This window comes from Oncorhynchus mykiss, chromosome 1 (genome assembly GCF_057628025.1).
Source record: "Oncorhynchus mykiss isolate SJ-2025 chromosome 1, ASM5762802v1, whole genome shotgun sequence".
Lineage (NCBI taxonomy): Eukaryota > Metazoa > Chordata > Actinopteri > Salmoniformes > Salmonidae > Oncorhynchus > Oncorhynchus mykiss.
The window spans coordinates 6,005,001-6,018,078 of NC_143022.1; the positions used below are offsets into that span (position 1 = coordinate 6,005,001).

A 13,078-nucleotide genomic window follows, 5' to 3' on the forward strand; every position below is an offset into this window, starting at 1 on the left:
TGGCACTCTACCGCGGTACAAAGGAAGAGAGGCTGCCTGCCCCATTTGAATTTAAATAGGAGTTCTCGCTCTCCCCTCTCTGTTTCTCTCTCTCTTCTTTTCTACGGCTGCCTTTCCCTTCCCAACAAAACTAATCAGGCTAATATTTGGCTAATTACGTTTAACATTGGGGGTTCTTCTCGATGCCGTTGACACATTTCTCTGTTTTTGTTGCTAAACAGAGATCCAGTATTTGGCACCAGCGTGGCTGATGTGTTTCTCTGGAATGACACAACAAAGACGCTCGGGATGAGAAGAACATGATAATTAACTGCCAAAAAAACAGGGACACGAGACGAGAACCACATTTGCCTTAACTAACCCTTTAACCCTGCATTATTGACTCTGTACCGGTTCTCCTTGTATTTAGCCTCGTTATTGTTATTTTTATTTTGTTACTATGTTGTTTTTTCTGTTTATTCACACATTTGTCTATCTTTTTAGCACTGTATCGTGGGGAAAGTGCTCATAAGTAAGCATGACCATTTCACGGTTAAGTCTAGACCTGTCCTGTTGTGTTCGCCGCATGTGACAAATAACATAACATGTTTTTTTTGTGCTGAAAACTAAAATCCTCGTCATCAGAATTTTGCCGACAGGCTAATACCGGCGGTATGCTAATTAGCTCTAGCGAAATTGAACGAGCTAACACAACATTTAGGATGAACACCAACCATTATCCCCGGATATTCCCAGCCAAATTAGAACAAAAACTATTCCTTTAATTGTCCTGTTGAAACACAATTGGACATGGAAATATACGGGCTTGCTTGAGTTGTGTCTTTTACAGTTTTTCGGTATGTATTTGTGTCCTGAGGGTTCAACCATGAAAAGAGGCTACTTGCAAAAAAAAACTAACACAATTCTTGTAGGTACTAGCAAGACCCTGTTAGATAATCCATCACCTGTCTGCTCCTTCTAGTCTGGAGTTAGGCCTGTGAAACCAGAACACATTCTTCTGGGTCAATAATGGTGGTTTTGCCTCTCCCCCCCCATTCCCTCTTCCCCTTTGTTCTTTGTATAAGAAGCCTGGTTGTTTAAACACGTCACTGCGTTTAAGAGGTTTGTAACCCTGGATGCTGTGTGTGTGTGTGTGTTTATGTGTGTGCCTGCTTGCCAGCGTGACTGTGTGTGTCCTTGTGTTTACGTGTGCCTGTGTCAGTTCTCTTACTTTTATCCTTCATGTTTCACCGTGTTTATATCCTCTGTATATGAACCAGGGTAATTGATGTACTGATGTGTCCTCTTCCCCACCTTTCAGTGCTGATCCAGAGCTGAACTACATTCTAAATAACACCTTTTGACCAGAACAGTACAGATGGTTGGAAGAAATTGTTTCTCTGATCAGACTTACTGTAGCATCCATCATTCTAGTCACTAGGAGTAAAAGCTTCACATGAAGAGAGTCAATTAAGAGATGGAAATGGAAATGGTGATGTAGAGAAAGACAAAGAAGAAAGAAAGACAAAGCGAGAAAGAAAGAAAGAAAGACAAAGAAAGAAAGAAAGATAGAAAATAATGGATAGCTGGATTAATTGCATAAAAGCAATGATCCATCTGTGAGTTCCGATGAGCTCTCTGATGGGCTCTCTGATGAGCTCTCTGATGAGCTCTCTGATGGGCTCTCTGATGAGCTCTCTGATGGGCTCTCCGATGAGTTCTCTGATGGGCTCTCTGATGAGCTCTCTGATGGGCTCTCTGATGAACTCTCTGATGGGCTCTCTGATGAGCTCTCTGATGGGCTCTCTGATGAGCTCTCTGATGAGCTCTCTGATGGGCTCTCTGATGAGCTCTCTGATGGGCTCTCTGATGAGCTCTCTGATGAGCTCTCTGATGAGCTCTCTGATGGGCTCTCTGATGAGCTCTCTGATGGGCTCTCTGATGGGCTCTCTGATGAGCTCTCTGATGGGCTCTCTGATGAGCTCTCTGATGGGCTCTCTGATGAGCTCTCTGATGAGCTCTCTGATGAGCTCTCTGATGGGCTCTCTGATGAGCTCTCTGATGGGCTCTCTGATGGGCTCTCTGATGGGCTCTCCGATTGCCACCTCAGAATATGAGGTTTTTACTGCACTAAATGTGCATGTAAGTTTGTCTCGCTGTCCCAAAGACAACGGCCACAGTTGATGTGCTAATCTGCTTAATGACACCATATTTAATAGTGTTAGTCTATACATATTTGACCCTCTGTTGTTCTCACCCTCAAGCTTTCCCCTCTAAGATTGTGTTGTCCCATAGTAGAACTTAAACAGGAAGTTTGAAAGGTTAAAACGGGATACAGGAGGCGATACGATGGAAGAGACATTTTGACCTGTGTACAGTTTTTTTAAATAGGTTTTTTCAAAACTTTTGCGTCTGGTAGTTTAGTCAGGGCCATTGCAGAGCTTGCCAGCGTGGTTTTGCTGTTTTGTTTTGGTTTTGAATACGCCTTTCTCTCTCTCTCTCTCTCTCTCTCTCTCTCTCTCTCTCTCTCTCTCTGTCTCTGTCTCTGTCTCTCTCTATCTCTGTCTCTCTCTCTCTCTCTCTCTCTGTCACTCTCTCTCTCTCTCTCTCTCTCTCGCTCTCTCTCTCTCTCTCTCTCTCTCTCTCTCTCACGTTAGTGGTGTTTGCTCTCTGTGCAAAACCTTTTTATATACCACGGCCCTGAAAAAAATCCAACGTTGTTTGTCTTGTCTTTCATTTTGTATGGAAGTAGATAGGGCTCATAGTGATTGTATTGCATTTCCATAGTGAGGATGGACAGACTCACTGTGTGCATTCACTGTTTCCCCGGCGCCAGTACCTCTCTGATTCAGAGGGGTTGGGTTAAAATTCGGAAGAGACACATTTCAGTTGAATACAGTTGGACAACTGACTAGGTCTCCCCCTTTCCCCGTCTGACCTGAGCGCCCCTAACCCCCTTCCCCCTTCCCTTTCTGGTTTTGGGGAGAGGTGACAGTCTGGGTTATAGAGGGGTCAGTGTGACACTTTTGTGCCCCCGTTGATCCAGGATTGCCTCTTCATCGCGAGGCACAATGAAGGGCGTAGTCGACAGGCCGAGAGCTCAAACAAAACAGAACCTTCTGCTGCACACATACTCCTGTCCTGAATGGTCAATGGTTACTGAGTCAGGCCTTCCACTCACTGTCTGTGTGTGTGTCTATCACACACTGTCATTATGTAGGTGAGGTCAGCAGTAATGAGACAGTATTTGCTGTACATTACCTGTTTTAATAGACTAGGTACTACAGTTTAACCGGGCCATTTTGTACCTCATCATCTCCCTGTGTGTTGGCCGGCTTTTAAATGGTCTGAAAATAACACAGTGTAATGTTGTGAGTCACAAGAGGAAGGTCTCGCTAAATGGATCAACTGACATACTGACATCATGATATCATGACATACTGACATAATGACATACTGACATCATGATAAACTGACATAATGACATACAGACATAATGACATCATGACATACTGACATCATGACATACTGACATCATGACATCATGACATACTGACATTATGACATCATGACATCATAACATCATGACATACTGACATAATGACATCATGACATACTGACATCATGACATACTGACATCATGACATGACATACTGACATCATGACATACTGACATCATGACATACTGACATCATGACATCATGACATACTGACATTATGACATCATGACATCATAACATCATGACATCCTGACATCATGACATACTGACATCATGACATGACATACTGACATCACGACATACTGACATCATGACATACTGCCATATTGACATGACATACTGACATCATGACATACTAACATCATGACATCATGACATCATGACATACTGACATAACATCATGACATACCGACATCATGACATCATGACATACTGACATAACATCATGACATACTGACATACTGACATCATGACATACTGATATAACATCATGACATACTGACATCATGACATCATGACACACTGACATCATGACATACTGACATTATGATATCATGACATACTGACATCATGACATCATAACATGCCGACATCATGACATCATGACATCATGACATACTGACATCATGACATACTGACATCATGACATGACATACTGACATCATGACATCATGACACACTGACATCATGACATACTGACATCTTGACATACTGACATCATGGAATACTGACATCATGACATACTGACATCATGGAATACTGACATCATGACATACTGACATCATGACATCATGACATACTGACATCATGACATACTGACATCATGACATCATAACATACTGACATTATGATATCATGACATACTGACATCATGACATCATGACATGCCGACATCATGACATCATGACATCATGACATCATGACATACTGACATCATAACATCATGACATCCTTACATCATGACATCATGACATACTGACATCATGACATACTGACATCATAACATCATGACATCCTGACATCCTGACATCATGACATCATGACATCATGAAATCATGACATACTGACATCATGACATACTGACATCATGACATGACATACTGACATCATAACATCATGACATCCTTACATCATGACATACTGACATCATGACATACTGACATCATAACATCATGACATACTGACATCATGACATCATGACGTCATGACATACTGACATCATGACGTCATGACATACTGACATCATAACATCATGACATCCTGACATCATGACATACTGACATCATAACATCATGACATCCTGACATCATGACATACTGACATCATAACATCATGACATAACATCATGACATACTGACATCATAACATCATGACATCCTGACATCATGACATACTGACATCATAACATCATGACATACTTACATCATGACATACTGACATCATAACATGTACATACTTACATCATGACATACTGACATCATAACATGTACATACTGACATCATGACATCATAACATACTGACATCATAACATGTACACACTGACACTATCTCTCAGTCATTGTCACTCAAACCTAACAGGGTGACATTAATGGAACATTTTGGCAGACGCTACTCACAGTGAGAGGTGTTTGGTACGATGAGAGAATATCTGTGTTTGGCAGCATTAGTGTTTCGACACAGTCGGAAAAATGAGACTTTCTGTAGGTCCCTTTTTCATGTCGAATGTCCTGTCAAGAGAGCTAGAGAGAGCGAGAACAGGGAGAGGATGAGAAACAGAACATGCATTCAATTTCAATGTAAGGGTATTATTGGCATGGGAAACATATATTTACATTGCAAGTGTGAATAGCAAGCAAGTGAAATAGACAATAAACAAAAGTGAAATAAACAATAAAAAATGTACAGTAATATTTACAGTTCCAAAATAATAAAGACATTTCAAAATTGGATTTGTTTTCGAATTCTTTGTGTAACTGTGTAATCTGAGGGAAATATGTCTCTCTAATATGGTCATGCATTGGGCAGGAGGTTAGGAAGTGCAGCTCAGTTTCCACCTCATTTTGTTGGCAGTGAGCACATAGCCTGTCATCACTTGAGAGCCATGTCTGCCTACGGCGGGCTTTCTCAATAGCAAGGCAATGCTCACTGAGTCTGTACATGGTCAAAGCTTTCCTTAAGTTTGGGTCAGTCACAGTGGTCAGGTATTCTGCCATTGTGTACTCTCTGTTTAGGGCCAAATACCATTCTAGTTTGCTCTGTTTTTTGGTAAATTCTTTCCAATGTGTTAAGTAATTATCTTTTTGTTTTCTCATGATTTGGTTGGGTCTAATTGTGTTGCTGTCCTGGGGCTCTGTAGGGTCTGTTTGTTTTCGTGAACAGAGCACCAGGACCAGCTTGCTTAGGGGACTCTTCTCCAGGTTCATCTCTCTGTAGGTGATGGCTTTGTTATGGAAGGTTTGTGAATCACTTCCTTTTAGGTGGTTGTAGAATTTAACGGCTCTTTTCTGGATTTTGATAATTAGTGGGTATCGGCCTAATTCTGCTCTGCATGCATTATTTGGTGTTCTACGTTGTACACGGAGGATATTTTTTGCAGAATTCTGCGTGCAGAGTCTCAATTTGGTGTTTGTCCCATTTTGTGAAGTCTTGGTTGGTGAGCGGACCCCAGACCTCACAACCATAGAGGGCAATGGGTTCAATAACTAATTCAAGTATTTTCAGCCAAATCCTAATTGGTATGTCGAATTTCATGTTCCTTTTGATGGCACAGAAGGCCCTTCTTGCCTTGTCTCTCAGATCGTTCACAGCTTTGTGTAAGTTATCTGTGGCGATGATGTTTAGGCCGAGGTATGTATCATTTTTTGTTTGCTCTAGGGCAACAGTGTCTAGATGGAATTTGTATTTGTGGTTCTGGCAACTGGACCTTTTTGGAACACCATAATTTTGTCTTACTGAGATTTACTGTCAGGGCCCAGGTCTGACAGAATCTGTGCAGAAGATCTAGTTGCTGTTGTAGGCCCTCCTTGGTTGGGGACAGAAGCACCAGGTAGTCTGCAAACAGTAAATATCTGACTTCAGGATCTAGTAGGGTGAGGCCGGGTGCTGCAAACTGTTCTAGTGCCCTCGCCAATTTGTTGATATATATGTTGAAGAGGGTGGGGCTTAGCTGCATCCCTGTCTCACCCCACGGCCATGTGGAAAGAAATGTGTGTTTTTTTTGCAAATGTTATAATATTGTATATTCCCCCCCCCCCCCCCCCCCCAACACCTCGCGAAAAGGAAGGTTTATATGGAAAAAAAGGAAGGTCTTGCTATTTTACCAGTCAAAGACAAAGCTTGAGGGTGAGCCAACACGCAAACACTTGTTAACTTTTTGGCATCGCGCCGTTCCATCGTCTTTACTGTCTTGTAGAACAGCGGAGTGGTAGGATAATAACAGTTGCTAAATACTGTTTCCCAAGTGGTAGTAAGATAGTTCATTTATAGTGTTCCCTTCACCCCTCTCTCTCTCTCTCCTGCCCCCACCCTCTCTCTCTCTCTCTCTCTTTCTCTCTCTCTCTGTCTCTCTCTCTCTCTTTCTCTCTCTCTCTCTCTCTCTCTCTCTCTCTCTCTCTCTCTGTCTCTCTGTCTCTCTCTCTCTCTTTCTCTCTCTCTTTCTCGCTCTCTTTCTCTCTCTCTCCCTCTCCTCTCTCTCTCTCTCTCTCTATGTCTCTCTCTCTCTCTCCTGCCCCCCTCTCTCTCTCTCTCTCCTGCCCCCCCTCTCTCTATCTCTCTCTCTCCTGCCCCCCCCCCCGCTCTCTCTCTCTCTCTCTCTCACAGCGAGCCTGTTTGCCTAGGCAATGGAAAGAAGGAAGGAGTAGAGGGAGAACGAGTTAGAGAGAGAGAGAGAGAGAGAGAGAGGAGAGAAAGAAGAGAAAGTGAAAAGAAGGGATTGGTTGGTTTTTAAAAAAAGTAAAGGAAATTCAAGTATATTGACCTCTGTTCTGGGTGAACAGATTTTCTTTTGCGCTACTCTGGGTTTATGGCACCCTTATCCTTACAGTGCTGAATACAACAGGTGTAGTAGACCTTACAGTGCTGAATACAACAGGTGTAGTCACCTTACAGTGCTGAATACAACAGGTGTAGTCACCTTACAGTGCTGAATACAACAGGTGTAGTCACCTTACAGTGCTGAATACAACAGGTGTAGTAGACCTTACAGTGCTGAATACAACAGGTGTAGTCACCTTACAGTGCTGAATACAACAGGTGTAGTCACCTTACAGTGCTGAATACAACAGGTGTAGTCACCTTACAGTGCTGAATACAACAGGTGTAGTCACCTTACAGTGCTGAATACAACAGGTGTAGTCACCTTACAGTGCTGAATACAACAGGTGTAGTCACCTTACAGTGCTGAATACAACAGGTGTAGTAGACCTTACAGTGAAATGCTGAATACAACAGGTGTAGTAGACCTTACAGTGAAATGCTGAATACAACAGGTGTAGTAGACCTTACAGTGAAATGCTGAATACAACAGGTGTAGTAGACCTTACAGTGAAATACTGAATACAACAGGTGTAGTAGACCTTACAGTGAAATGCTGAATACAACAGGTGTAGTAGACCTTACAGTGAAATGCTGAATACAACAGGTGTAGTAGACCTCACAGTGAAATGCTGAATACAACAGGTGTAGTAGACCTCACAGTGAAATGCTGAATACAACAGGTGTAGTAGACCTTACAGTGAAATGCTGAATACAACAGGTGTAGTAGACCTTACAGTGAAATGCTGAATACAACAGGTGTAGTAGACCTCACAGTGAAATGTTGAATACAACAGGTGTAGTAGACCTCACAGTGAAATGCTGAATACAACAGGTGTAGTAGACCTCACAGTGAAATGCTGAATACAACAGGTGTAGTAGACCTCACAGTGAAATGCTGAATACAACAGGTGTAGTAGACCTTACAGTGAAATGCTGAATACAACAGGTGTAGTAGACCTCACAGTGAAATGCTGAATACAACAGGTGTAGTAGACCTTACAGTGAAATGCTGAATACAACAGGTGTAGTAGACCTTACAGTGAAATGCTGAATACAACAGGTGTAGTAGACCTTACAGTGAAATACTGAATACAACAGGTGTAGTAGACCTTACAGTGAAATGCTGAATACAACAGGTGTAGTAGACCTCACAGTGAAATGCTGAATACAACAGGTGTAGTAGACCTTACAGTGAAATGCTGAATACAACAGGTGTAGTAGACCTTACAGTGAAATGTTGAATACAACAGGTGTAGTAGACCTTACAGTGAAATGCTGAATACAACAGGTGTAGTAGACCTCACAGTGAAATGCTGAATACAACAGGTGTAGTAGACCTTACAGTGAAATGCTGAATACAACAGGTGTAGTAGACCTCACAGTGAAATGCTGAATATAACAGGTGTAGTAGACCTTACAGTGAAATGCTGAATACAACAGGTGTAGTAGACCTTACAGTGAAATGCTGAATACAACAGGTGTAGTAGACCTCACTGTGAAATGCTGAATACAACAGGTGTAGTAGACCTTACAGTGAAATGCTGAATACAACAGGTGTAGTAGACATTACAGTGAAATGCTGAATACAACAGGTGTAGTAGACCTCACTGTGAAATGCTTTACTTACAAGCCCTTAAACCAACAATGCGTTCTGTTCAGGTTATATATATATCCTCTTAAGGTTTACAACTCCTTACCTCAGCGCGCGTGTGTGTGTGTGTGTGTCCTCAATCACATAATAGTCTCTCAGTGATACTCAAAAATGTTTCCCCCTTAGCCCTGTAATTAAATCAAATGAGTAAGACGAGAATATATATATAACAACCATCAACAACACCTCCCGGATTACCCATTTAGGAGATTGTCTTGTTCCTTCACAGCCGTTTCACGCTAACTGTTCGTTGTTATGCAACATTTTGTATTTCTTTCTCAGCTAAATTATTTGCATTTCGCCGTTTACTGAGTAGTGACTGTCTTACGTCATCTCCCTGGGTTGGGTTGAGCATACTGTGGTCCACTGGGGAAACGTCAATGCTCCTATTCATTATGGTAGAATACTTCAGAAGGAACTGGTCCGTTTTTATGATCTCCCCCGTTATCTTGGTAACTGTTCAGGGTTTTTATTATCTTTGTCTGTGTCGGGTTCCTCTTTGGTTAAAACGTTTCTCTCTTTTCGTATGATTTCAGAAACATTAATGGACACCAAGTGGGCCACAACTGAGCTAGCCTGGACCGCTCACCCTGAAACTGGGGTAAGTTGTCGGAGTGTGTGTGTGTTTGATTGCACATGTTTGTGCCTCTTTGTGTTTCACATCGAAAAGCACGAACCCCTCACCTTTGTGTGGACTCCTGACCTCCCTCTCACCCCCTCCCCCATCTCCTCGTTCAGACCTCCCTCTCACCCCTCCCCCATCTCCTCGTTCAGACCTCCCTCTCACCCCTCCCCCATCTCCTCGTTCAGACCTCCCTCTCACACCCCCATCTTCTCTGTTCAGACCTCCCTCTCACCCCCCTATCTCCTCGTTCAGACCTCCCTCCCACCCCCCACCCATCTCCTCGTTCAGACCTCCCTCTCACACCCCCATCTTCTCTGTTCAGACGTCCCTCTCACCCCCCACCCATCTCCTCGTTCAGACCTCCCTCTTACCCCTTCCCAAACTCCTCTGTCCAGACCTCCCTCTCACCCCCTCCCCCCATATCCTCTGTCCAGACCTCGCTCTCACCCCCTCCCCCATCTCCTCTGTCCAGACCTCGCTCTCACCCCCTCCCCCATCTCCTCTGTCCAGACCTCCCTCTCACCCCCTCCCCCCATATCCTCTGTCCAGACCTCCCTCTCACCCCCTCCCCCATCTCCTCTGTCCAGACCTTCCTCTCACCCCTCCCCCATCTTTTAGTCCAGACCTCCCTCTCACCCCCTCTTCCCCATCTCCTCTGTCCAGACCTTCCTCTCACCCCTCCCCCATCTTTTAGTCTAGACCTCCCTCTCACCCCCTCCCCCCATCTCCTCTGTCCAGACCTCTCTCTCACCCCTCCCCCATCTCCTCTGTCCAGACCTCCCTCTCACCCCTCCCCCATCTCCTCTGTCCAGACCTCCCTCTCACACCCCACCCATCTCCTCATTCAGACCTCCCTCTCACCCCCTCCCCCCATCTCCTCGTTCAGACCTCCCTCTTACCCTTCCCCCATCTCCTCGTTCAGACCTCCCTCTCACCCCCACCCATCTCCTCGTTCAGACCTCCCTCTCACCCCCTCCCCCATCTCCTCGTTCAGACCTCCCTCTTACCCTTCCCCCATCTCCTCGTTCAGACCTCCCTCTCACCCCCCACCCATCTCCTCGTTCAGACCTCCCTCTCCCCCCTCCCCCCATCTCCTTGTTCAGACCTCCCTCTTACCCCTTCCCCATCTCCTCGTTCAGACCTTCCTCTCACCCCTTCCACCATCTCCTCTGTCCAGACCTCCCTCTCACCCCCTCCCCCCATCTCCTCTGTCCAGACCTCCCTCTCACCCCCTCCCCCCATCTCCTCTGTCCAGACCTCGCTCTCACCCCTCCCCCCATCTCCTCTGTCCAGACCTCCCTCTCACCCCTCCCCCATCTTTTAGTCTAGACCTCCCTCTCACCCCCTCCCCCCATCTCCTCTGTCCATACCTCCCTCTCACCCCTCTCCCATCTCCTCTGTCCAGACCTTGCTCTCACCCCCTCCCCCCATCTCCTCTGTCCAGACCTCCCTCTCCCCTGCTCCCCCCCCACCTCTTCGTAAAACCCCCCACCAGTCCGAGGCAGGATGGTAGAAACATCCTCCTCCTCTCCACCTACCTGTCTAATAACAGAGGGTTGGATGATTGTGTTGTTGATATGTTCTCCTCCTCTCCTCCAGACAGACGGTGGTTGTCTCATTCTTCTTCTCTCTCTTTTTGTCTTCTTTTTGCCCCCTGCCGTCTCGCTCGGCAGGACTCCCTTTTCTTTTGTATTTTTATTTATTTACGACGCACGCCCACATTTATTTATCGCAGTGCAATTGTGGCAGATGGTTATTATTTCGGATGGTAATGTGCAGCAGTGGAATGCATTTATTTCTGAGACAGAGATGAGAGAGAGGAGAGAGAGAGAGAGAGAGAGAGAGAGAGAGAGAGAGAGAGAGAGAGAGAGAGAGAGAGAGAGAGAGAGAGAGAGAGACAGAGAGAGAGGGAGAGAGAGAGAGAGAGAGAGAGAGAGAGAGAGAGAGAGAGAGAGAGAGAGAGAGAGAGAGAGAGAGAGAGAGAGAGAGAGAGAGAGAGAGAGAGAGAGGGAGAGAGAGAGAGAGAGAGAGAGAGAGAGAGAGAGAGGGAGGGAGAGGGGGAGAGGAAGAGAGGGAGAGAGGGAAAGAGAGAGAGAGGGAGAGAGAATAACGGAGAGATGGAGAGAAGGAGAAAGGGAGGGAAGCAACGAGTCCGGATCTGAGTCATTGTCTGTCTTTCTCTCCCTGTGCATGGAGGCCCCCTCTTCTTGTCTTCTACATTTGTCTGTAGCGGAGCTGTCTGTGTGTGCGTCTGTGTGTGCGTGCGTGGAGGGAGGGAGACTAACACAGACTGAGCAGCATCTTCTCTCCACATGATATAACAGGCTTAGAGGGTCTAGAGGCAGTCACACCAGTAGGGCACAACGTGGTGGTGGTTTGACCTGACAGAGACACACCAGTAGGACACAACGTGGTGGTGGTTTGACCTGACAGAGATACACCAGTAGGACACAACGTGGTGCTTTGAGGACAGAGACACACCAGTAGGACACAACGTGATGGTTTGACCTGACAGAGACACACCAGTAGGACTCAACGTGGTGCTTTGACCTGACAGAGACACACCAGTAGGACACAACGTGGTGGTTAGACCTGACAGAGACACACCAGTAGGACACAACGTGGTGGTTTGACCTGACAGAGACACACCAGTAGGACACAACGTGAATGTTTGACCTGACAGAGACACACCAGTAGGACACAACGTGGTGCTTTGAGGACAGAGACACACCAATAGGACACAACGTGATGGTTTGACCTGACAGAGACACACTAGTAGGACACAACGTGGTGCTTTGAGGACAGAGACACACCAGTAGGACACAACGTGATGATTTGACATGACAGAGACACACCAGTAGGACACAACGTGGTGCTTTGACCTGACAGAGACACACCAGTAGGACACAACGTGGTGGTGGTTTAACCTGACAGAGACACACTAGTAGGACACAACGTGGTGCTTTGAGGACAGAGACACACCAATAGGACACAACGTGATGGTTTGACCTGACAGAGACACACTAGTAGGACTCAACGTGGTGGTTTGACCTGACAGAGACACACCAGTAGGACACAACGTGGTGCTTTGAGGACAGAGACACACCAGTATGACACAACGTGGTGCTTTGACCTGACAGAGACACACCAGTAGGACACAACGTGGTGGTGGTTTGACCTGACAGACACACCAGTAGGACACAACGTGGTGCTTTGAGGACAGAGACACACCAGTAGGACTCAACGTGGTGGTTTGACCTGACAGAGACACACCAGTAGGACACAAC

At 45.5% G+C, this 13,078-nt stretch overlaps 1 protein-coding gene across 1 annotated transcript in view; it reads left to right on the plus strand.

The window, feature by feature from the left end:
* Positions 1 to 13,078, plus strand: part of ephb3b (eph receptor B3b) — a 107,281-nt gene that overhangs the window by 43,869 nt on the left and 50,334 nt on the right. Inside the window, 1 exon segment of the mRNA XM_036984839.2 lies at positions 9,703 to 9,767. Coding sequence (XP_036840734.2) covers positions 9,703 to 9,767 — 65 coding nt within the window.